Source organism: Colius striatus, chromosome 18 (genome assembly GCF_028858725.1).
Source record: "Colius striatus isolate bColStr4 chromosome 18, bColStr4.1.hap1, whole genome shotgun sequence".
In the NCBI taxonomy this organism is placed as follows: Eukaryota; Metazoa; Chordata; class Aves; order Coliiformes; family Coliidae; genus Colius; species Colius striatus.
Genome location: NC_084776.1, coordinates 876,931 through 896,577, shown reverse-complemented (window position 1 = coordinate 896,577; position 19,647 = coordinate 876,931). Strand labels below are relative to the sequence as shown.

The 19,647-nt window shown below is 65.0% G+C and overlaps 3 protein-coding genes across 9 annotated transcripts; 1 reads left to right on the top strand and 2 right to left on the bottom strand.

The window, feature by feature from the left end:
- Window positions 1-8: 8 nt before the first annotated feature.
- Window positions 9-8,403, bottom strand: SLC26A11 (solute carrier family 26 member 11). 7 transcript variants are annotated; one of them, XM_062010869.1, is made up of 16 exons: window positions 8,159-8,403; window positions 7,722-7,914; window positions 7,452-7,537; window positions 6,565-6,644; window positions 5,621-5,763; window positions 5,196-5,371; window positions 4,996-5,068; window positions 4,596-4,646; window positions 4,187-4,247; window positions 3,832-3,887; window positions 3,596-3,736; window positions 3,363-3,490; window positions 2,857-2,956; window positions 2,477-2,613; window positions 2,087-2,159; window positions 9-59 (listed from the first exon to the last, which is right to left on the bottom strand). In XM_062010869.1, exons 1-16 carry the CDS (start codon window positions 8,336-8,338, stop codon window positions 49-51), a joined length of 1,689 nt encoding a protein of 562 aa, XP_061866853.1. In that variant the 5' UTR covers window positions 8,339-8,403; the 3' UTR covers window positions 9-48. The 7 variants fall into 7 exon arrangements, with proteins under 7 accessions (XP_061866853.1, XP_061866849.1, XP_061866850.1 ...); XM_062010865.1 differs by lacking the exon at window positions 9-59 and adding an exon at window positions 437-1,348 and having other exon boundaries at window positions 8,159-8,401; XM_062010866.1 differs by lacking the exon at window positions 9-59 and adding an exon at window positions 437-1,348 and having other exon boundaries at window positions 2,477-2,610; window positions 8,159-8,400.
- Window positions 8,404-8,688: 285 nt separating this feature from the next.
- SGSH (N-sulfoglucosamine sulfohydrolase) lies at window positions 8,689-12,376 on the top strand. Its single transcript, XM_062010873.1, has 8 exons — window positions 8,689-8,914; window positions 9,166-9,326; window positions 9,534-9,639; window positions 10,175-10,325; window positions 10,593-10,749; window positions 10,936-11,017; window positions 11,102-11,305; window positions 11,647-12,376. The coding sequence occupies exons 1-8, from the start codon at window positions 8,833-8,835 to the stop codon at window positions 12,204-12,206; spliced, it is 1,503 nt and encodes a 500-aa protein (XP_061866857.1). The 5' UTR covers window positions 8,689-8,832; the 3' UTR covers window positions 12,207-12,376.
- A 429-nt stretch (window positions 12,377-12,805) lies between these two features.
- Window positions 12,806-19,438, bottom strand: GAA (alpha glucosidase). Its single transcript, XM_062011165.1, has 19 exons — window positions 19,073-19,438; window positions 18,849-18,994; window positions 18,215-18,380; window positions 17,753-17,849; window positions 17,550-17,669; window positions 17,283-17,401; window positions 17,046-17,177; window positions 16,833-16,943; window positions 16,568-16,681; window positions 16,366-16,450; window positions 16,154-16,271; window positions 15,642-15,775; window positions 15,369-15,520; window positions 15,026-15,174; window positions 14,800-14,941; window positions 14,504-14,602; window positions 14,162-14,326; window positions 13,611-13,763; window positions 12,806-13,223 (listed from the first exon to the last, which is right to left on the bottom strand). Exons 1-19 carry the CDS (start codon window positions 19,436-19,438, stop codon window positions 13,164-13,166), a joined length of 2,628 nt encoding a protein of 875 aa, XP_061867149.1. The 3' UTR covers window positions 12,806-13,163.
- Window positions 19,439-19,647: the final 209 nt, after the last annotated feature.

Below are 19,647 nucleotides of genomic sequence, written 5' to 3'. Positions count from 1 at the left end.
CACACAACATGCAGACAAACAAGTGGAATCTGCTCTGTCTCTGCATGGTCACTCCTTGTCTGGGGACAGACAGATGGACAGGAAGAGAGGGCACATGTTCCCTTCCAGTTCTGCAAGTGCTTATCTGCTGCCCAGCACTGCCCTGCTCCAGAATCAAACCCTCCTCCAGGCTCCAGCACCGGGATCTGTGGGTCCTGGAAGTTTTGTGGCCGCCAGGCAGCTTTGCTGACCCAGTAAAACCTGCAAAAGCCTTGGAAGGAGGAGCCGTGCTGGGCGGTTCCTTCAGGCCGGGAACACAAAGCAGCTTCAGCTTAGTTTCAGTTTCTTTTCCTCCTTCTTCACAGCAGTGCCCAGAAATTAATTTCTCCTTCCCACACAAAGTGCAAATGCTTTCCCTGAAGGAAGGCAAAGACCACACTGACTCTTTTCCAATCACTGCTTTATTATACCCTCCATAAAAGGGTGTCAGACAAGGGTAGATTACAGAAGCTGCTCCCTCCTGAAACCTGTCCCCACCAACCTGATAGCACCATTGCTTTTTGCACCCATTTCCCAGCAAGGCGAGCACCAGCTGGTGTCAGGGTGCCCATCTCCTCGGATGCCAGGCAGGAGAGAGGTGGGGGGGCTGCACCCAGCGTTTGAGGGATCAGCAAGGAGCAAGATCACTGATGATTTTCATCTCCCAGCAGCCTGAGGTTGAGATCTGCAGCACACCCTTGGGCTCACAGGGCAGTGCCAGCATCCTTCCAACACCCATTGCCAAGAGGTTTGGAATGTCCCAGGATAAGAAAAGTCTCCAGAATTAAAACAGGTGATTTAAAAAGCCCAGCTCTGAGGATGGGGAAGGCACAGAGGAGGGATGGCTCCTTCCCAATGACCATCTTACCCCACTAATCCTTTTCACAGCTCACCTCTCCTCAGCCTGCAGAGGTGGTGAGGTGCCAGAGCTCCAGTGGGGCTGGGGAGCCCGTGTGGGACCAGCCAGACCCCTGCTCCCAGCGCGGGGCTGTGCTGGTGCTGCTCTGCCAGGGGCTATGGGGACAGACCCTGACAGACAACCCCCAGCTGCCTGAGCAGCAGGGCAGGGGCCAGCAGCTCCTGGGGAGGGGGTTGGTCGGATGTCACGGGGGTTGCAGCCCCTGCTCTGCGCGGCACACAACATGGCACAATGTGGCACAATGTGGCACACAGCGCTGGAGGTGAGGAGCTGGCGAGGCCAAGCTGCTCTCAGGGCTCCCAGGCGGCTCCTGGGCTCACTGGAGGAGCCCCGAGGGCAGCAGCGAGCTCTGGCTGCTGCTGCTGAAGGTGGCTGCCTCGCTGCTCCCCGGCTCTGCTCCTCCACACCACTCTGAGCCAGGAAGGGACAGAAGCAAGACAGAGAGTTAAGCCAAGGCTCCTGCTTTCAGCTGGGATAAGAGTTGATTTTCTTCCCACTAGTTAGTCCAGTGCTGTGCTGTGGGTTTAGGAAGAGTCTGTTGATAACACAGGGGTGTTTTAGTTGTTGCCAAGCAGTGCTTACGCTAAGCCAAGGACTCTTCAACTTCTCACACCCCCTTGCCAAGCGAGGCCATGGGGCACAAGAAGCTGGAGGGGACACAGCCAGGGCACAGCTGACCTGAGCTGGCCAAGGGGATGTTCCAGCACACAGGACATCACACTGAACAAAACTGGCTGGGCAAGGGTCAGCAGGTCGTGAGTGATGCATGTGGATCACTTGGCTTGTACAGTCCATGATCGTTATTATTGTATCCCCTTCCTTTTCTGTCCTGTTAAACTGCCTTTATCTCAAACCACCAGTTTTGCCTTTTTTTCCCCTGATTCTCTTCTCCATCACGCTGAGGGGAGTGAGGGAAGGGCTGTGTGGTGTTTGGATGGGTGAAACCACAACAGCTCACCACGAATCCCCAGGGCCAGGCTGACTCTGCTCTCTGGCAGGGCTCCTGCTTGCCTTCCCCACAGCCCACACACTGCAGCTTTGGACCTTGACAAAGGTCAGATTCTCAGGTTCACCTTTCAGAGCCCCACTCAGCAGCAGCCTGGGGGATCCCAGCCCTGGGAGAGCACCCGGGGCAGCCCAGAGCCTCACCTGCCTCCTCCCGGCTGGGGAAATGCTGGAACCCTTCTAAGTCTGCAGACAGCAGGACTTGGAGAACAGGGTCCTGAGGGCAGAGAAACGTGGGCTGAGGGAGCCTGCTGCTGCTGTGAGCGCCTTAGCCAGCCCAGGGCAGAGCCCTTCACTCAGCCCTTCCCTCAGCCCCACATCCTGCAGCTGGGATCTGACGCTGCAGCCTCCACCTCCTCGAGATGAAGGCACTTGAGATGGTGAAGGTGCTACCAAGCAGAGGAGCAGCAGCACCTTCTCAGCAGGTGCCAGCAACCAGTGCAGATCGTGCAGGGAAGGCAGCTGGGCTGAGCCCATCAGCGTGGGGAGAGGCAGAAGGGCCAGGACGGCCCAGCCAGGGCTGCAGCCACGTACCTGGAGGCTGCAGAAGGCCAGGGAGATGCCGTGTGTGCGCAGCTCCCGCAGCAGCTCCGCCAGCCCCACCACCACCGTGTAATCGATGCTGCTGACGTGGCGACAGTCCAGGATGATGCAGCGTGGTGCAGATGCTGCTGGAGGAAGAGCACAGGCCTGTGTCCCCAACTGGGGAAACGGGCTGGACACAGCCCTGAGAGCCATAGGGGTGACAGCCACGGGAGAGCAGCAGCAGGCAGGGGCTATGACACAGGGAAGCTGTGCTGGCCTCGCTTGCACCCACAGCTTGCAGGTGTGGTCAGTGCTTGACCCCCCCCCAGCAGTGACCCAGGTGGGCACTGGGAGCACTGGGAGCACTGGGAGCACTGGGAGCACTGTACCTGCCAGAGCGTGGCTGCAGATCATGTCCCGGAGGCTCTCGATGGCAGGGAAGTGCAGGCTGCTCCCCGGCTGCACGAGCAGCACGTCCCCTTCCCACACCTGCACAACACCCCAGAGGAGGAGGATGAGTCACGAGAGGCCCAGGGCTGTGACCTTCCTCAGGAAGGGACAACTGTCCATGGGACAAAACACAGCACAGCCCTGGCTGGAGAGGGACACATGGGAGCCCCTATTCCTCATGGGAACCCCCCTCCTGCACACATCCCAGCATCAGCAGGATCAGGGACAGTGATGCCTCCCTCTCCTGCCCTCAGCTCCTGGGATACTCCTTTCCTTGACAAGGGTCCTCGTGCTGTGCTGATGGCAGGCTCAGGACATAGGAGAGGGCGGGAGCAGGACAGCAGCATCCTGCACCCCAGCACCCCACTGCCCTCAGGAGCCCTTCCCCAGCTCCCTAGCGAGCCCAGCTGGCCCCACCAGATCCAAGGGGAAGTGTGAAACCCACCTTTACTGGGGGCCTGGCAATGGAGTAGAGGAGGAGAACCCCCGAGACCACCACCCCGGCCACGATGCCATACTGCACCTCCCAGAAGCAGAGCAGGAACGTCACACACAGCGGCACCAGGTCCAGCCCTACAAAACACACGCCTCAGGCTCAGCTGCACCTTGTCCTCGTGCCAGGGGCCCTCCAGGACGTGCTGCACAGGGTGCCCGACTGCCCCCGAGCCGTGGCCTCACTCTTAACCCGCCAGAGCCTGCTGAAGATGCCGGCGTCGAACATGGGCCCCACGGCCGCGATGATGACGGCGGCCAGCGCCGCCTTGGGGATGTAGTAGAAGAGGGAGGTGAGATACGCCAGCGAGAGCAGCACCAGGGCACCTGCAGGACAGGGGCAGCACCTCAGCCACGGGGCCCTGCCAGCCGAGGTGCCCAGGGGGTGCTGGCGCTGGGCACGGGCGCTGCGGAGCTGTGACCTGTGACGAGCCCTCCCGCCGGGGTGCAGACGCCCGACTGCGCGTTCACCGCTGTCCTGGAACACGAACCACACGCTGTGTCAGGCTGTGCTGGGGCTGCCTGGGGCCTCAGCTTCCCCCCACTGCTGCCCAGAGATCCCACTCACAGAAACCACCCGCCTCCTCAGACCCCAGCAGAGAGAAACAGCTCCCGGGGGATTGCGGAGCGGGGAGGTGGGCGGCTGGGGGCAAAGCAGGAGCTCAGGGACCCAGTGGGATCTGCACAACCACCCACTCACCCATGATCTCACAGAGCCCCCTCGCCACACAGCCCCAGCAAGAGTCCTGGGACTCTGCTCCCCCTCCTGCTACCCACCGGCCAAAGCTGCCCGTGATGGGATACGACGAGACAAAGGAGCCCAGGATGTTGGCAAAGCCTGCGGGGGGCAAGGAGAGGGGCTGGGGAGGCAACAGGTATGGGAGACACCACCCAGGGCTTTGAGATGGGTCTGTGCCTCTGTTACCTCCCCCATCCCCAGGCTGGTACCTGGGGCTGGACCAGAGCCCATCCAGCCATGTGAGCTGGGCTCAGGCTGCTCTGGATACCGCTGAACTGTGAGAAAGGTCTGGGGTTGGGGGAGCATGCACAGTAAGAAAGGCAGAGTTCCAAGCAGAGCTAGGACTGCCAAGATGGGGGTCTCTGGTAGCCCAGGGGCTGTGGGACATGCAGTGGCACTTGGGCTGGACCCCCACTCCCTGTCCCCCTGCTCTGATCAGCCACTTACCCATAGCCAGCAGCTCCTGGTTGGGGTCAATCCTGTAATTGTTCTGTGCAGCTGAAAGGAGATCAGGGGCATCACTCCGAGCTTCCCACTGGCACAACCCACCACACACATGGAGCAGGGCTGGCAGCACCTGGGACAGCCACGGGCCCCATCCTGGCACCCCTGGGCACAGGAGCACCCCAAGACAGCGCTCGGCTCCTGTGCACAATGCAGAGCCATCCCAGCCCACACCCCAGCCAGGCACAGGGGAGCTGCCAGACCAGGAGAGGGGGGTCAGCAGCACCCCACGGGACCCCTCCTGCCATCTCATGCTATGAACTAGGCTTGGCTTAGTGGGAACAGCACCCTCCCCAGCACCCACCTCCCTGCAGAGACCCCCCCACAGCGAGCACAGCCATACCAAAAGCCTTGGCAATGGCGACAGTCTCCAGCAGGCCCATGAGCGGGACCACAGCCAGCCCGACCCCCATGTCCTGCGAGGGAAGGACACGGTGAGCGCTGCCACCGAGGGACGAGGGTCCCCTCGCAGCAGAGCCCCCTCCCCTCCTGCTGTGCTGGCAGCCAGCAAAGGCAGGAGCGAGGAGCCAGCCCCACACCCACCTGCACCATGGCCAGGAAGGGGACGGTGCGGTTGGCGGCTGTGCTGGAGAAGCGCGGCAGCCGCAGCGCAGGGAGGCCCCGGGGGATGCTGCCCGTCAGCGTCAGCGCCTGCCAGCCCATCGCCTGGAAGGAGTAAGCCACCAGGCCGGCAAACAGGACCACGAGGGCATTGCGTGCTGCAGAGGAGAGAGCAACCATGCAAACCTGCCTGGAGGGCAGCAGTGGGGAACCCGGGCTGCTGGGGTCTGCCAAGCCCTACAAACGGGCAACCGCGGTGGCTTTGTCCTCCCTGACCCACCTCCGGGTCTCAGCTCCCGCTGACCTGAGCTTTACCACTCTGGGGCCGTCTCACCCCTGCCCCAAAGAGAAGAGACTGCAGGAGGGATGGCCACGGGAGGGGAGAGGGCAGGGGAAGGCCAACGCACCCGTGGCAGAGGTCCAGACGATCAGGTAGCTGATCCTGGCAGCCAGCGGCTCGGCACGGGCAGCTGGGCGCAGGCGGCTCTTCATGGCCCGGAGCCCCAGCAGCGCGGCCAGGCAGGCCAGCCCCAGGATGGCATCCCCAGCCCTGCAACAGCCACGTCAGTCACAGCCCAAACACGCTGCAAGGCACTGGGAGAGGCACCCCAAAGGCCCATGGGAGGGGGAGCGTGTGCCTGGGCACGTGCTGCGGCTCTGCAGGGAGGTGCAGAGCTCACAGGGATGCTGACAGCACCTCTGTGCCACCAGCAAAATGTGTCACCTCCCTGGGGGCAGCAGGACAGGGAGCAGGGGGTGTCCCCCAGTCAGCAGCACAACGCTAATGGATTTATGGGCTCTTCACAAAGAGGGAAGGAGGTCCCCTGCGACAGGCAGGATCCATGGGGCAGGATCTGCATCCTCCTCCTGCTGCTGCTCCTCACAGCTGGGCAGGGAGGTCTTGTGACAGCCCCAGTGAAGCTGACCCTGCCTGAGACCCTGGGCTGTGTGTGAAACACAGGCTAAAGCACAGACCCTGAGCCATGGCTGCAGCTAACAGGCACGGGGATGCCTGAGCTCCCTTGCAGACTGTCAAAAACTGGAGTAGGACTTGAGACACAGTCCCCAGGACGTGCCTTTGGGCTGGCAAAATCCTTGTGTATAAAGTGGGGAGCAGAATATGGGACAAGCAAGTTCCACCCTTTCCCTTTACCAGCTTGGGAGCCGGTGCTGTGTGCTCCCATCCTCAAATGTCCAGCTCAAATAGCAATGGCTGAGAACTTGTGTCACAGCACTGGACAGGGACTGAGAAATCAGTCCAAGGTGTGACCAAAGCAGCAGCAGCAGCGCCTCAGACCCTGTAGCTGCAGGGGTGGAGCAGGACAGGGACGATGATCAGGATGATGCTGACCTGGTCTCCCCGATCCTCCGCAGCGTCTCATACACCTGCAGGTAGAACTGCCGAGGGATCCCCTGCAGCCCCAGGATGTTCTGTGCAGGAAGACAAAGCCTGGTGAAAGCCTGGCACAACCTGAGCTGCCAGGTGCCACAGAGGGGCTGCCAGGAGCCCCGAGGCTCAGCCCTGCAGGAGCCCTGGCACACATGGCCCTTTCCCTGCGGCTCTGTGCAGACAGGGCTGAGATGCCTCCGCTCCATCCTGCACACACAACTGCGCAGCTCCTGGGAAGAGGCTCAGTTCGGGGCCCCAGCCCAGCCCATCCATGCAGCCCTTCTCCCCCCAGCACCGTGCCAGAAGCAGCAGCCAAGGCCCAGCACTGAGGCAGCAGCCCCGCTGCGACCGCAGCCATTAGCCAACAGCAGCCCGCTGGTTCCTCACGCGCCTGACACCACCTCCAGAGCCTCTGATTTTGGTTAACCACAGAGGAAGCATCACAGCCCCAGAAGACCCAGAGGGCCTGAGGCACCAGAGCATTGAGAGACCAGCAGAGCTGCAAATCAGCCTGATAATGACCCAGCACCTGATAATGAATCACCCAGCTCCCGATAATCACCCCACACCTCCCACAAGTGACCGAATCAAACGTCCCAGGTTTACTGACGTCCTGGATGCCACCCGCTGGTCACAGGCACAGGTGCATCCAGCTTGGTCTGCTCAGAGTAGAGCACTTGGGGACTGAGCAGAACCACTGGCAGAGGAGACCTGTGCTCCCGTTGGGGCTCTGTCCTCTTGCACTGAGCAACTACCCAGCCCAGAGCTACGACACAGCCCATCTCCAGAGCAAGGCCAGCTCCAGGAGAGCGTGGGCCAGGCATCTGGAGCAGAACAGCAGACCCTACCTTGACCTGGTTGAAGCTAATGGTGATGGAAGCAGCTGACGTAAATCCTTTAATGACTGGGTAGGAGATGAAGTCCAGGAGGAAACCTGCACAGGACGAGCGGCACTAAGGTGCTGCTGGGTTCAACGGGGAGCAGCAGGGGTTTGCACACACACAGAGCTGTCACAAGCATCAGCAGGACAACCCATGTCTCAAAGAGGACAGGGAGGAGGGAGAAACAGCTGCGGGATGCACTGACAAACACCACCACGCAGGGCAGGAGCATCTCACCAAGGTGCAGCAGCCCCATGGCCAGCTGGATGCAGCCGGAGAGGAAGGCGAGCAGGATGGCATAGACAGGCTCGTGGAAGGCGTAGGAAGAGACAAGCAGGGACATGATGGCTGTGGGGCCCAACGTCACGTCCTTGGCGGTGCCCAGGAAGCAGTAGACAAAGCAGCCCATGAAGGAAGAATAGAGGCCGTACTGCAGGCGACAAGGCGAGCGTTGGCATGGGGCCGGCAGGTGCCAGGGACCGGGCTGGCACCGAGTCCCTGCAGCGCCCGCGCTCAGCCCCGAGCTGACACACGGCGTCTGAAAGAGCTGACCCGGCAAAAAGGGTGACAACAGCACGGGGCCAGCCCCCGGCCCTGCCCTGCCCGCCACGCCGCCGCACGGGCCAGGACACGGGCAGCGGGGTCGCCCACGGCCACCGGCCACTGCCACCCACCTGCAGAGGTAACCCGGCCAGCTCGGCGTACGCCAGCGCCTGCGGCACCACGGTGAGCCCCACGCTGAGGCCGGCGAGCAGGTCGAGCCGCAAACAGCGCAGCGAGTAGCGCGGCAGCCAGCGCAGGACGGGCAGCAGCCGCCGCGGCTCCGCGCACCCGCACCGGCCCCGCGCCGGCATGGCCCCGCACGCACGGACACACGGACACACCCCGTGGGCCCCGCACACACGGACACACGCACGGACACACGGACGCACGGACACAGGGGGACACGGACACACACGGACACACGCACACACCCCGCGGGCCCCGCACACACGGACACACGCACGGACACACGCACGGACACACGGACACACGCACACACCCCGCGGGCCCCGCACACACGGACACACGCACGCACGGACGCACGGACACGCACGTACACACACAGACGCACGGGGACACGGACACACGGACACACACGGACGCACGCACGGACACGCACGTACACACACAGACGCACGGACACACGGACACACGCACGGACACACGCACACACCCCGCGGGCCCCGCAGCTCCCGCCCGGGCCGGATCCGAGCCGCCGGGGCTGCCTCATGTGACCGGGGCAGAGGAGGAGCCGGGGCGGCCGGAGGAGCTGCGGGAGGAGCGGCCGAGCCCCGCCGCCGCCGCCATGCGGCCCTGGGCGCTGCCGCTGCTGCTGGGCGCCATCGGGACCGGCGGGACCCCGGCGCGGAACGTGCTGCTGCTGCTGGGTGAGTGCGCTCACCGTCCCGCTGGACACCGGAGCCGGCCGCGCTCCGTGCCCGCCGCCCCAGCCCCGCAGCGGCCCCGCACCGGGCTGTCGGCGGCTCGGGGTGTCCGGTGGGCACAGGAGGGACGGGCCCGGGGGTCTCGCTGCATCACCTTCTGCGGGGACGGCCCCCTGGGCTTTGCCCCCCCGCCCGGCACGGTCAGGGACACGGGGTCGGTGCTGCGGGGCTCATCCCGCACCTCTCCCCCGCAGCCGACGACGGCGGCTTTGAGAGCGGCGCCTACAACAACTCTGCCATCCGGACACCGCACCTGGACGCGCTGGCCCGGCGCAGTGTGACCTTCCAGAACGCCTTCAGCTCCGTCAGCAGCTGCTCCCCGAGCCGGGCCAGCATCCTCACCGGCTTACCGCAGGTGGGGGCACCCTCGGAGGCTGCCAGACCACCGTGGGCACCCGAACATGGGGGCTTATACAGCATGGTCACAGGAGCTGGCAGCCCTCCATGCCCACACACCCCTTCTCTCCTCTGCCCCTCGGAGCTGCTTCCTCTGCAGCAGGACTTGCTTTGGGGCCAGGCTGGTGGGCATCATCCAACCCTTGCTGTCTTTGCCCCCTTGCAGCACCAGAATGGGATGTATGGGCTGCACCAGGACGTGCATCACTTCAACTCCTTCGATGGCGTGCAGAGTCTGCCCCGGCTGCTCAGCCAAGCACGTGTGAGGACAGGTAGGGAGCTCAGGGCAAGTGGCATGGGCAGGGAAACCCCCTGCTCTGGGCACCCAACCCCTTGAGAGGCATGAGATGTTGAGAGCAAACCCTCCTGCAAGCTACTGAGCACAGGCTGGATCCATGCCCACACCCCATGCTCTCATTTTGCATCCCCCCACTGCTGCTCCTGTGCCATCCTGCTCGCACTTCACTTCCACTTCTGTTCCCCATCCCTGTCCTTCCTGGGTCCTGGGTTTGCACAAGGCTTGTGCTCCATCCAGACTTCCAGACGGGTCACTCAGCTGCTCCAGCACTTGCCCATGCCTGGGCCCTGGGCTACTGTGGTCCCCACGTGGGTCTTGTTTTCTGACCAGATGTCGAAATGTCTCTACAACTGGCAGAAATGACCAGGGAAGCCACTGGCGTCTTCCACACAGCAGCATTTGCAGAGCACAGCCCGTTCTGGAGCAGATGAGGATCATCAATGCCCAGGGAGGGGATGGCAGCAGCATCCCCTATCCCGCTGCTCCCAGCACACTCTGCCTTCCTGCAGGCATCATTGGGAAGAAGCACGTTGGGCCTGAGGCTGTCTACCCCTTTGACTTCGCCTACACAGAGGAGAACAGTTCAGTCTTGCAGGTTGGGAGAAACATCACCCGAATCAAGGAGCTCGTCCGGCGGTTCCTGCAGAGCCAGGATGAGAGGTGAGCCAGACCCACGTCCCTGGGGCAGGCTGCGAGGGGGCACGGGGAGCAGAGGGAAACCGGCCTTGCTCATGGCCTGTCTCTGTCCCAGCTGGTCACAAGTAGGAAAGACACAAGTAGGTGTCTCTGGATCATCCCATATCCAGGAGCCCAGATTAAGTGGCAGTCCTCTTACTGACCCCCAGCTCACCCCGACACAGCACAGGGGGGGTCTCAGGGGGCGTGAGCTGCCCTTTGCTGCAGCACTTGCACTCTCACCATCTCCAGACCTTTCTTCCTGTACGTCGCCTTCCACGACCCCCACCGCTGCGGCCACTCCCAGCCCCAGTTCGGGGCCTTCTGTGAGAAGTTTGGCAACGGAGAGAGCGGGATGGGCTGGATCCCTGACTGGAAGCCACAGCTGTACCACCCAGAGCAAGTGCAGGTGGGAGCCTGTGGGGCTGCATGGGACCATGGGGGGCTGCGTGGGGCTGTTTGGGGGCTGCACGTGGCAGAGTGCGGCACCTGGGTCACTGTCATCATTATGGGTGAGAACCGGCAGAGGTGGTGGCGGAGGCCAGCGCCTCCTTCCCCGTGGTGCCCATGGGCCACTTCCCCTTTCTGTGTTCAGGTCCCTGGCTTTGTCCCAGACACACCGGCTGCCCGGGCAGACCTGGCAGCTCAGTACACAACCATCGGGCGCATGGACCAAGGTAGGAGTCCGGGGGTCTGGCTGGTGCCCCTAACCCGCTCCCCTTCAGCTCTGCCCCCCCTCAGCTCTGTCCCCCCGTCCACAGGGATCGGGCTGGTGCTGGAGGAGCTGCGCCACGCTGCCTTCCTCAACAGCACCCTGGTCATCTTCACCTCTGACAATGGCATCCCCTTCCCCGGTGGCAGGACCAACCTCTACCGCTCAGGCACCGCCGAGCCGCTGCTCATCTCCTCCCCCGAGCACCCTGAGCGCTGGGGGCACGTCAGCCAGGCCTTTGCCTCCCTCCTAGGTAAGAGCCTGTGTCCCCCAGGAGGGAGCAGAGCAGTGCAGAGCTGTGCCCAGGGGCCGTGAGCTGCTCTGAACCCTCCCCATGCCACAAGCCAGGGTCCTGTCCCGGAGGACATCCTGCAGCCCTCAGCTGTGGCACCGCCGGCCCTGGGAAGGGAGAGGAGGGATGGCAGAGCAGCAGAGTCCCCGCAGGAACGGCATCCCAGGGCTCAGCTCTGCAGCTTGTCCCAGCACTGCCCACAGCCCACATGGCAGTGGGCCCCAGGGACCTTTCTGCCCCTCTCCAGGCTGTTTCCTCCCATGGGCACCAGCCCGTGCTCTCACCTTTCTCTTCCCCTGCAGATGTGACGCCGACCATTCTGGACTGGTTCTCCATCCCCTACCCTTCGTACAGCATCCTGGGCGGGAGGCGGGTGCAGCTCACCGGGAAGTCTCTGCTGCCAGCGCTGGAGTCGGAGCAGCCCTGGGCCACGGCCTTCAGCAGCCAGAGCCACCACGAGGTGACCATGTACTACCCCATGAGAGCCATCCAGCACCAGCAGTTCCGCCTCGTTCACAACCTCAACTACAAGATGCCCTTCCCCATCGACCAGGACTTCTACGTCTCGCCCACCTTCCAAGACCTGCTGAACCGCACCAGGGCCGGGCAGCCGACGCACTGGGACAAGACCCTGCACCAGTACTACTACAGGGCTCGCTGGGAGCTGTTCGACTGCAGCCGCGACCCAGCCGAGAGGCAGAACCTGGCGCCCGACCCCAGCTACGGCCCCGTCCTGCAGCGGCTCCGCACGCGGCTGCTGCAGTGGCAGCGGGACACGGCTGACCCCTGGCTCTGTGCCCCCGACGCCGTCCTGGAGGAGAAGCTGAGCCCCCAGTGCCAGCCGCTGCACAACGAGCTGTGAGCATCCCTCTGCCTGGCACAGGGCACGAGGGGAGCTGAGCAGGGTCCCTGGGTGACCTCTGCATGGCAAACAGCGCCTGGCCCTGGAGCGCTAGGGGACCTTTGTGCCTTCCTTTTCATCCAGAGGAGCTGTAGGACCAAGCTGCTGCTCAATAAAGCCTCTGGAGGACAGGTCTGCAGTTTCAGCAGGAGCTGAGCGTGGCCCTGGCAGCTCCCAGTGCCCGTGTGGCACTGCCCACCAGCCCTGGGGAGAAGGGGCCAGCGGGTACCAGCCAGGGACACAGGTTAATTTAACAGGACACATGCAGTGCCCAGAGCCCCTGAGGTGCAGGTGCCGGGGTGATGGGTCCCTGGGCTCTGAGCCAGGGGGTGGCACAGGCCACGGGGCTCTGCGGCACGGCCAGGGCTGTGGGAACAACGGGGGTCCCCAGTGCTCTGGGAAATGGGGTGATGCTTCTGAGGGGCACAGACAGTCCCAGTGGAGGCCCCTGGGCAGGGCTGGGGGTCCCAGATGGGGCAGGGAGGGCTAAGCCAAGCTCAGCAGCACATTTCAGAGAAGCAGAGATATAGCCTGGGGCTGCTCACAGCAAACAGCAACTTTATTCACCTGCTCCCTCATCCCCTGCAAGGATCCCCCTCCCCAAAACCACAGCCAGGACACCCCCCTGCAGACCTTTCACCGGTTACCAGTAGCAGTTCAGCAGAACCTGTGAGCACCTTTCCTGTCTCACAAGGCACATGAGTGGTTTTTCCCCTCATTTTGGAGTTGAGGGTTTTCCTGTCCCCAGGGGTTGTGCAAGCCCCCCCACCAAGGCCAGTGCACACACCTGCAGCGAGCTCCTGTCAGCCTGAAGGGAAGCCAAGGCCCAGGAGCTGCATTTGGGAAGAGCAGCAGCAGCTCTGGGTTTATGAAGGACGGGAGGGATTCAGCCCCAGGGCCGTGGGGAGCAGCGTGGCCTCAGGACCAAGTGATCACAAACTGCTCCCACATGGGCAGCGACACAGGGACTGTCAGCATCTGAGGGGGAGAAGGAAGGGTCAGCACGGTGGGAACCAGCTGGGTGGGGGTCAGAGCTGAAGGAGTGTCCTGCCCTGCTGGGGTGCACACAGGGGTGCAGCCCAGCACAGCCTCAGTCCCACAGCCCCAGGAGCAGTCATGACACAGCTGTCAGAGCTCCTGCCCTGTCACTGTGCATCCTCCATCTCCCCATCCTCTCCCTGTTGCGTGGTCTAATCCTGCCCTGGCCCCAGGGCAGTGCCTCAGCCCATACTGGGCAGCCCTTTACACTCCTTGGTGCCAAACCCTGCCAGTCCCTCTGCTCAGCCCTGGGTCCCTTCCCAGCCAGCTGCCCAGCAGCTCCCCTGACCACCCCCAGCACCTCCCACGTCAGGGCCGGGCACTCACCTGCCTGTCGCTGCGGTAGGAGAAGTCGCTCACAATGGCACCGTTGGCCAGGACTTGCCGGGGAGGGCTGGTGATGCCCAGCACCGTCACAGACTCCAGCAGGACCCCATCCAGGTGGGCACTGGCCCGCAGGAGCTGGCTGAGCACAGCACCCTGCAGGGACAGGGGACTGTCACCCCGGGTCCCAGACACCCCACACGTGCCCAGGGCTGCTCGACGTGCCCTCATCCCCACGGCCGCAGGGTGCTGAGCCCAGGGGACAGGCTCTGCCACTGCTGGAGAGCAGAACAGAGAGCATCTGGGGGTGCCAGAGGAGAGCAGCCACCTCCCTGGCACAGCCTCCTGAGTGGTACATCTCCATGGGACCCCACCAGCACACAGTGCTGCAGCCGCTCAGCCTGGCACTTCCAGCACCACACAGCTTGGCTGCACCAGGGCACGGTGCTGCAGGGGCAGCAGGACCTGTGCTGGGCAGCAAACACCCGTGCCAGGGTGCCCTGTGCCAGGCTGCCCCGTGCCAGGCTGCCCCGTGCCAGCTGCCCCTCGCTCACCGGCGTGGCCAGGAACAGGATCTCTGTGTAGTCGCCCCTCTCAAAGCTCTGCCAGCTCTCCCCATCGTCCCAGAACAGGTCTCCCCTGGCGAAGCCGTCCGGTGTCAGTGCCACCACCAAGGCCATGCCCTTCCTGCGGGACTCCGTGGTGCTGAGGGCAGGCTCCTGGGGCACAGGATTGGGCACCGCTCCGAGCGCTGCTGGAATCGCCCCCCTGAGCCCCAGAGGCTCAGGCTCCCACGAGCAGTGCCAGTGCCAGGGCTGCAGCCCTCGGCCAGGGGCTGACCAGGCCAGTCCCCATCAGCACCATGACACCGTCACCACAGCACCCAGGGCCCTCACCTGCAGCGGCAGGATGTGTCCCGCACGGACGTGGACGTTGATGGTGTCCAGGGGCGCTGGCAGGAGGATCCACTGCCCTTTGCTGTGGATGGTGGAGCCCTAAACACCAAGGGAAAGAGGCTGGAGCAGGCGCAGGGTGCTGTGTGCCCACAGGGGTCCCAGCCCAGCGCTGCGGCTGTCCAGCGGCCACAAGCCAAGGCAAGGCCTGAGCACAGCCCCGGGGGGCTGGGACCCACAGTGGGGGGCTGGGACCCACTGCACTGGCACCCAAGAGCCCTGCACACGGCAGCACCCACCCCTGCCAGGCTGTACCACGTCCCTGCCGGGAAGTAGCCGCTGACTTTGGTCTTTCCTGCCTCCAGCACGGGTGTGATGAGCAGCCCCCCGCCCCACATGAGCTGGCGGTCCACAGCCCACGTGTTGGGGTCCTTGGGGAACCTGGGGACGGAGGGTGAGGGGCAGCGCAGAGCCAGGGAGGCCCCTCGTCCCCCCTGGCCGAGCCTGGCCGTGGGCAGCACTCACTCGAGGAAGAGGGGCCGCGCCACCGTGTCCCCGGCGGAGTGAGCCCGGTGGAACAGGGTGTAGAGGAAGGGCAGGAGCGAGTAGCGCAGGCGCAGGACGTTCCTCATGGCAGCCTGGGCAGCCGGGCTGAAGGCGTACGGCTCCTGGGGCTGCGGGGTGGAGGCTCAGGGGATGCTCAGACCACGTGGGGAGGAACAGCGCGTGCCCTTGGGGGACACGGGACAGACTCCCCCTGGCACAAGCCGGGCACTGACAGCACAGAGCCCCACAGGCAGGGCAGCCCCTCACACAGCCTCAGAGCACCCACCCAGCTGCCCCCTGCCCAAGGGCTCCCGGGGCTCACCCGGGCACCGTGGTCGTTGTGGTTCCTCATGAAGGGGTAGAAGGCGCCCAGCTGCGTCCAGCGCACACACAGCTCCTCGGTCGTGTCGCCCGCGAAGCCGCAGACGTCGGCACCCACCAGCGGCACCCCGAACAGGTTGAAGAGCAGCACCTCTGCGGGGGGCAGCGGGGGTCTGTGGCACCGGGGGTATGGAGCCCACAGGGAAGCCTCTGGCTGCGGGGGAAGCACAGGGGGGACGTGGGGGCAGTGCAGCTCCAAAACCCCGCAGCCTACCTGGCAGGGAGTAGTAGAGCTGCTGCCAGTCGCTGCCGACATCCCCCGTCCAGTGCCCCGCGTAGCGCCCGTGCCCAGAGAACGTGGAGCGTGAGATGATGAAGGGACGTTTGCCCCGGATCCTCAGCAGGGCCCTGTGGCACGACGGGCCCCACTCAGCACTGCCCGGCCCGGCAGGGGCTCGGCAGCTCCCGCACAGCACAGAGCTGGCCCGTGCCAGGGCAGCTGCCCAGGGCCGTTGTGCCCATGAGGTGGGTGACGGGACGGTGCTCTGGACACGAGGCACCAGCCCCGGAGCTGGCACGGCCGCACTGCACCAGCTCCAGCCCCATCCTGCGCCGGGCTGGCAGCAGCAGGCAGAGCACTGGATTGCAAACCCAACCCACCCAATGGCCCCGTGCCCAAACTGCCCACACTGCAGAGCAGGGAGGGTGTCCCAGCTCTGGCATCCCCTGGGATGTGCATCAGCCTCTCCAGGACAGCAGGAGCTGTGGCACGAGCCTCAGGCTTACTCGTGGGAGGCGATGGCCTGGGTCAGCCCGTACAGGCTGTGCAGGTTGTAGTGGGAGGACAGGTACTGCTGGCTGGAGGCACAGATGGTCCCTGCTTGGAGGCGTCCTCCAAACACCCCTGCACAGGAGAGGTGGTGGCGAGGGGCAGCTCAGAGCCCGCTCAGCCGGGACCAGAGCGTCCCCTGGCCAGAGCCTCGTACCCATCCCTGTACCTGGCACATAGGGGGGCTGCTCCAGGCTGTTGCTGGGGCAGCCGTCCTGAGAGCCCTCCACAAAGTTTGATGGCTCGTTCATGTCCTGAGGAGGCAAGAAAAGTGGAGGGAACGGCTGGGATGTCCTCACTGCCACATCAGGGCCCGGCAGAAGGGCAGGAGCCAGGCAGCCACAGGCAGCAGCTCTGCTGGGGCCACTCACAATCCACATGCCATCGAAGGGCACTTGGTCATGGAAGCCCTTCACCATGTCGTGCCACCACTCGTGAGTCTCTGGGTTGGTGAAGTCCGGGAAGGCTGTTGGGCCTGGCCAGACCTGTGGGAGAGAGGCAGCAACAGACAAACCCCCACAGCCCTTGGCCCCACTGCACCCCTCAGCCCTGCCTGACACCCCATTTTCCTCCAGCTCTCAGGGCCCCACTCAAGCCCCCTCCCCAGGGACTGGGGCTGCTCCCCCCCCGACTCACCTTCCCGATCAGGGGCTGCCCGGTGGCATTCCGGATGAACACCCCTCGCTTCAGCCCCTCGTCGTAGGGCCTGTAGGTGCCAGGGGGTCCCGAGCTGCTGATCCCGGGATCCTGGCAGGGCACAAAGCCTGGCATCACCAGGGAGGGCAGGGAACAGCTCCATCACCACCCTCAGGGCCATCCCAGTCCCACCCATGCCGGGGTGTCACTCACCACGATCATGATGTACCTCAGCCCGCGGCGGTGGAAGTCCTGCACCATCTCTGGGTAGTCCTTAAACCTCTCCTTGTTGAAGGTGAAATCCCTCTTGGCATCTGCGTAATCCAGGTCGTTCCACTGCACGTCCTGTGGGCAGCAGCAGCGGTGCCGGGGGAGGAGCGGGGACCCCCACCCCACAGAGGCTCCGTCAGCCCCCCACCGCAGAGGCTTCAGGGAGCAGCCGAGACCTACCAGGGGCATGCGGGCTGCCGTCATGTTGGCCACGGCCTGCCGGGTGATGTCGGTGGAGGAGTAGCCCCAGCGGCAGAGGTGGAAGCCCAGGCCCCAGTATGGGGGCATGAAGGGGAACCCTGGAAGGCAGGAGGGTGGGTGCTGGCCAGGTGAGCACAGGGACCCTACAGCCCCACTCTGCCACGCTGGCCTCACCATGCTGCTCAGAGCACCCCGGCACAGCCACCCCCCGAGTGCCCGTGGCCCCCGGCCGCAGCTCAGCCCTACCAACGACGTCCAGGTACTGCCGCACCACGCTCTTGGGGTCGGGGCCCAGGAAGATGTAGAAGTCCAAGATCCCGCCCGTCGTGCGCCAGGTCAGGGCTGGCATGGGCTGCAGGAGCACGTCTGGGGAAGCACAAGTGCCAGAGGAACAAGTTGAGGATGGAGACAGGGGTCAAGCCCGTGCCCAACACCTCCGTGGGACTCACCCATCGCGTTGCTGTTCAGCAGAAAGACACCGTGGGCTGAACCATCGTCCTCCATCCCCAGGTAGAAAGGGTGGGAGCCGTAGAGGTTGACCTGGGGCTGGAGCAGAGCACAGCACAGTGCTGGCGATGCTCTGCCAGAGAGCTCAGCACAGCACCCACCCACTCGCCCCTCACCTCTGCCTCGGAGCACCCTCATGGCTCAGGGTGCAAACCCATGGCCTGCAGCCCCAAACACTGCCCGAGCTGGCAGAGCCCTGCCCCGAGCCCCAGCCCTGGACCACGACAGGGAAAGTGGCTTCAGAGCAGCACTGAGCTGCAGGGACACAAAGCCTGAGCTGGGGACAATGGTCCCATGGGCTTGTCTGAGGCTGAGGCCAAGCCCCAGAACTCAACCAGCACAGACACCTTTCCCCAGACCTGGACACATAAGAGGTGCAAGCACAGATGAGCCCTGCTCCGTACCATGGGTGCCATGTCCCTGTTCCAGAGGGTGACTCTGGTCCACAGCGTGTCAAGGACCAGCGGTGTCAGGTGCTCCCCCAGCCCAGAAATGAACTGGGAGGGCAAGGAGGTGGAGATCTGCAGGAACTGGTCTGCGAAGAACAGGGGTGCGACGGTGGTGTTCAGCCTGACAGAGAAAGGGAGCCTCTGGCAAACTGCCCTGGCAGTGCCCAGCGGCCGGGGAGGAGGGAGGCACCAAAGCGGAGGACCACAAGCTCTGGGGAGGGACACGGATGCTCATCACCACATGAAATACAACCGAGTTTCATCAGAGCTGTGGGATTCCTGCTTCCCTTTCCAGCCACCTGACTGCAGAAGGGGTCAAAGCAAAGCCCCCACAGCCACTGCCACCCCGCAGCCTCTGCCACCCCGCAGCCACTGCCACCCCGCAGCCACTGCCACCCCGCAGCCTCTGCCACCCCGCAGCCTCTGCCACCCCGCAGCCACTGTCACCCCGCAGCCTCTGCCACCCCGCAGCTGTCACCAGCGTCCCCTGACACATCCCTGCTGGGGCCCCTGCGCGGCTGCCGCGGCTCCCGGAGCGCATCCCGCGGGGCAGGGCAGGGGAACCCCCACCGGCGGGACGGGCACTTACAGCACCTGGCCGCCGCGCTGCCGGTACACGACGAGGCCGAAGGGGTCCCGGTTGACCTGCAGCCCGTAGAGCGGCTCGACGGCCCGGCCGCCCGTCCGCGGCGTGGCCACGGGCACCTCGTAGCGGCGCCGCGCCGCGTCCCGCAGCTGCGGGGCACAGGCGGGGGGTCAGCGCGGAGGGGGCCGGGGGCCGGCGCCGGGAGAGGGGCCGAGCCGCCCGCGCACCGTGAAGCGCAGGCGGGTGGGGGTCTCCAGCGCCAGGTCCAGCCGCAGGCAGCCCACGTCCCCCGGCAGGAAGCTGGCGGCGACGCGGCGGAGCAGGGCGCTGTAGCCGCCGCTCGTCGCCGTCAGGTTCTCCGCCCGGTAGCTGCGGTAGCCGCGGGGGAAGAAGCACCAGGGCGGGCCGGGGCCGGGGCCGGCGGGCGCGTAGCAGCAGCCCCGCGCCTCGCAGCCCGCCCGGCCCAGCAGCCGCTCGGGGCCGCAGTCGAAGCGGAACCCCGGCGGCACCTGGCACTCGGCGGCCCCGGGGCCGTGCGCCGCGGCGGGCACCAGCAGCGCCAGCAGCGCGGCAGCGACCCCCGGCCCCGGCATGGCCCCGCCGGCCCCGCGGCGCCGCCGCACGTCACACCGGGCTGCGGGGCGGGACCGGCCCCGGCCGGGCGCCTTCCCCTTCCCGGGACCGCCCCCCGCCCCCGGCCGTGGCGTGCTGCGCGCTGCAGCCGGAGCAGGAGGCGCCGGGGAGCGAGGCCGGCCGGGGCGGGAGCTGAGAGCCCCCGGCAGCGCCTGGGCGGGGAGAGGGG

Coding starts and splice junctions, on each gene's coding strand:
- SLC26A11 (XM_062010865.1), bottom strand. CDS start 8,338: ATGCCGGCGCGGGGCCGGTGCGGGTGCGCGGAGCCGCGGCGGCTGCTG. Junction 5,069..5,195: donor CCTTCCTGGCCATGGTGCAG/GTGGGTGTGGGG, acceptor CTTCCCTCGCAG/GACATGGGGGTCGGGCTGGC. Junction 3,491..3,595: donor CAGGCTCTGGCGGGTTAAGA/GTGAGGCCACGG, acceptor TGTGTTTTGTAG/GGCTGGACCTGGTGCCGCTG.
- SGSH (XM_062010873.1), top strand. CDS start 8,833: ATGCGGCCCTGGGCGCTGCCGCTGCTGCTGGGCGCCATCGGGACCGGC. Junction 9,640..10,174: donor CCAAGCACGTGTGAGGACAG/GTAGGGAGCTCA, acceptor GCCTTCCTGCAG/GCATCATTGGGAAGAAGCAC. Junction 10,750..10,935: donor ACCACCCAGAGCAAGTGCAG/GTGGGAGCCTGT, acceptor TTCTGTGTTCAG/GTCCCTGGCTTTGTCCCAGA.
- GAA (XM_062011165.1), bottom strand. CDS start 19,438: ATGCCGGGGCCGGGGGTCGCTGCCGCGCTGCTGGCGCTGCTGGTGCCC. Junction 17,178..17,282: donor CGGCAGCCCGCATGCCCCTG/GTAGGTCTCGGC, acceptor TGCTGCCCACAG/GACGTGCAGTGGAACGACCT. Junction 13,764..14,161: donor TCCTGTTCCTGGCCACGCCG/GTGAGCGAGGGG, acceptor CTGTCCCTGCAG/GGTGCTGTGCTCAGCCAGCT.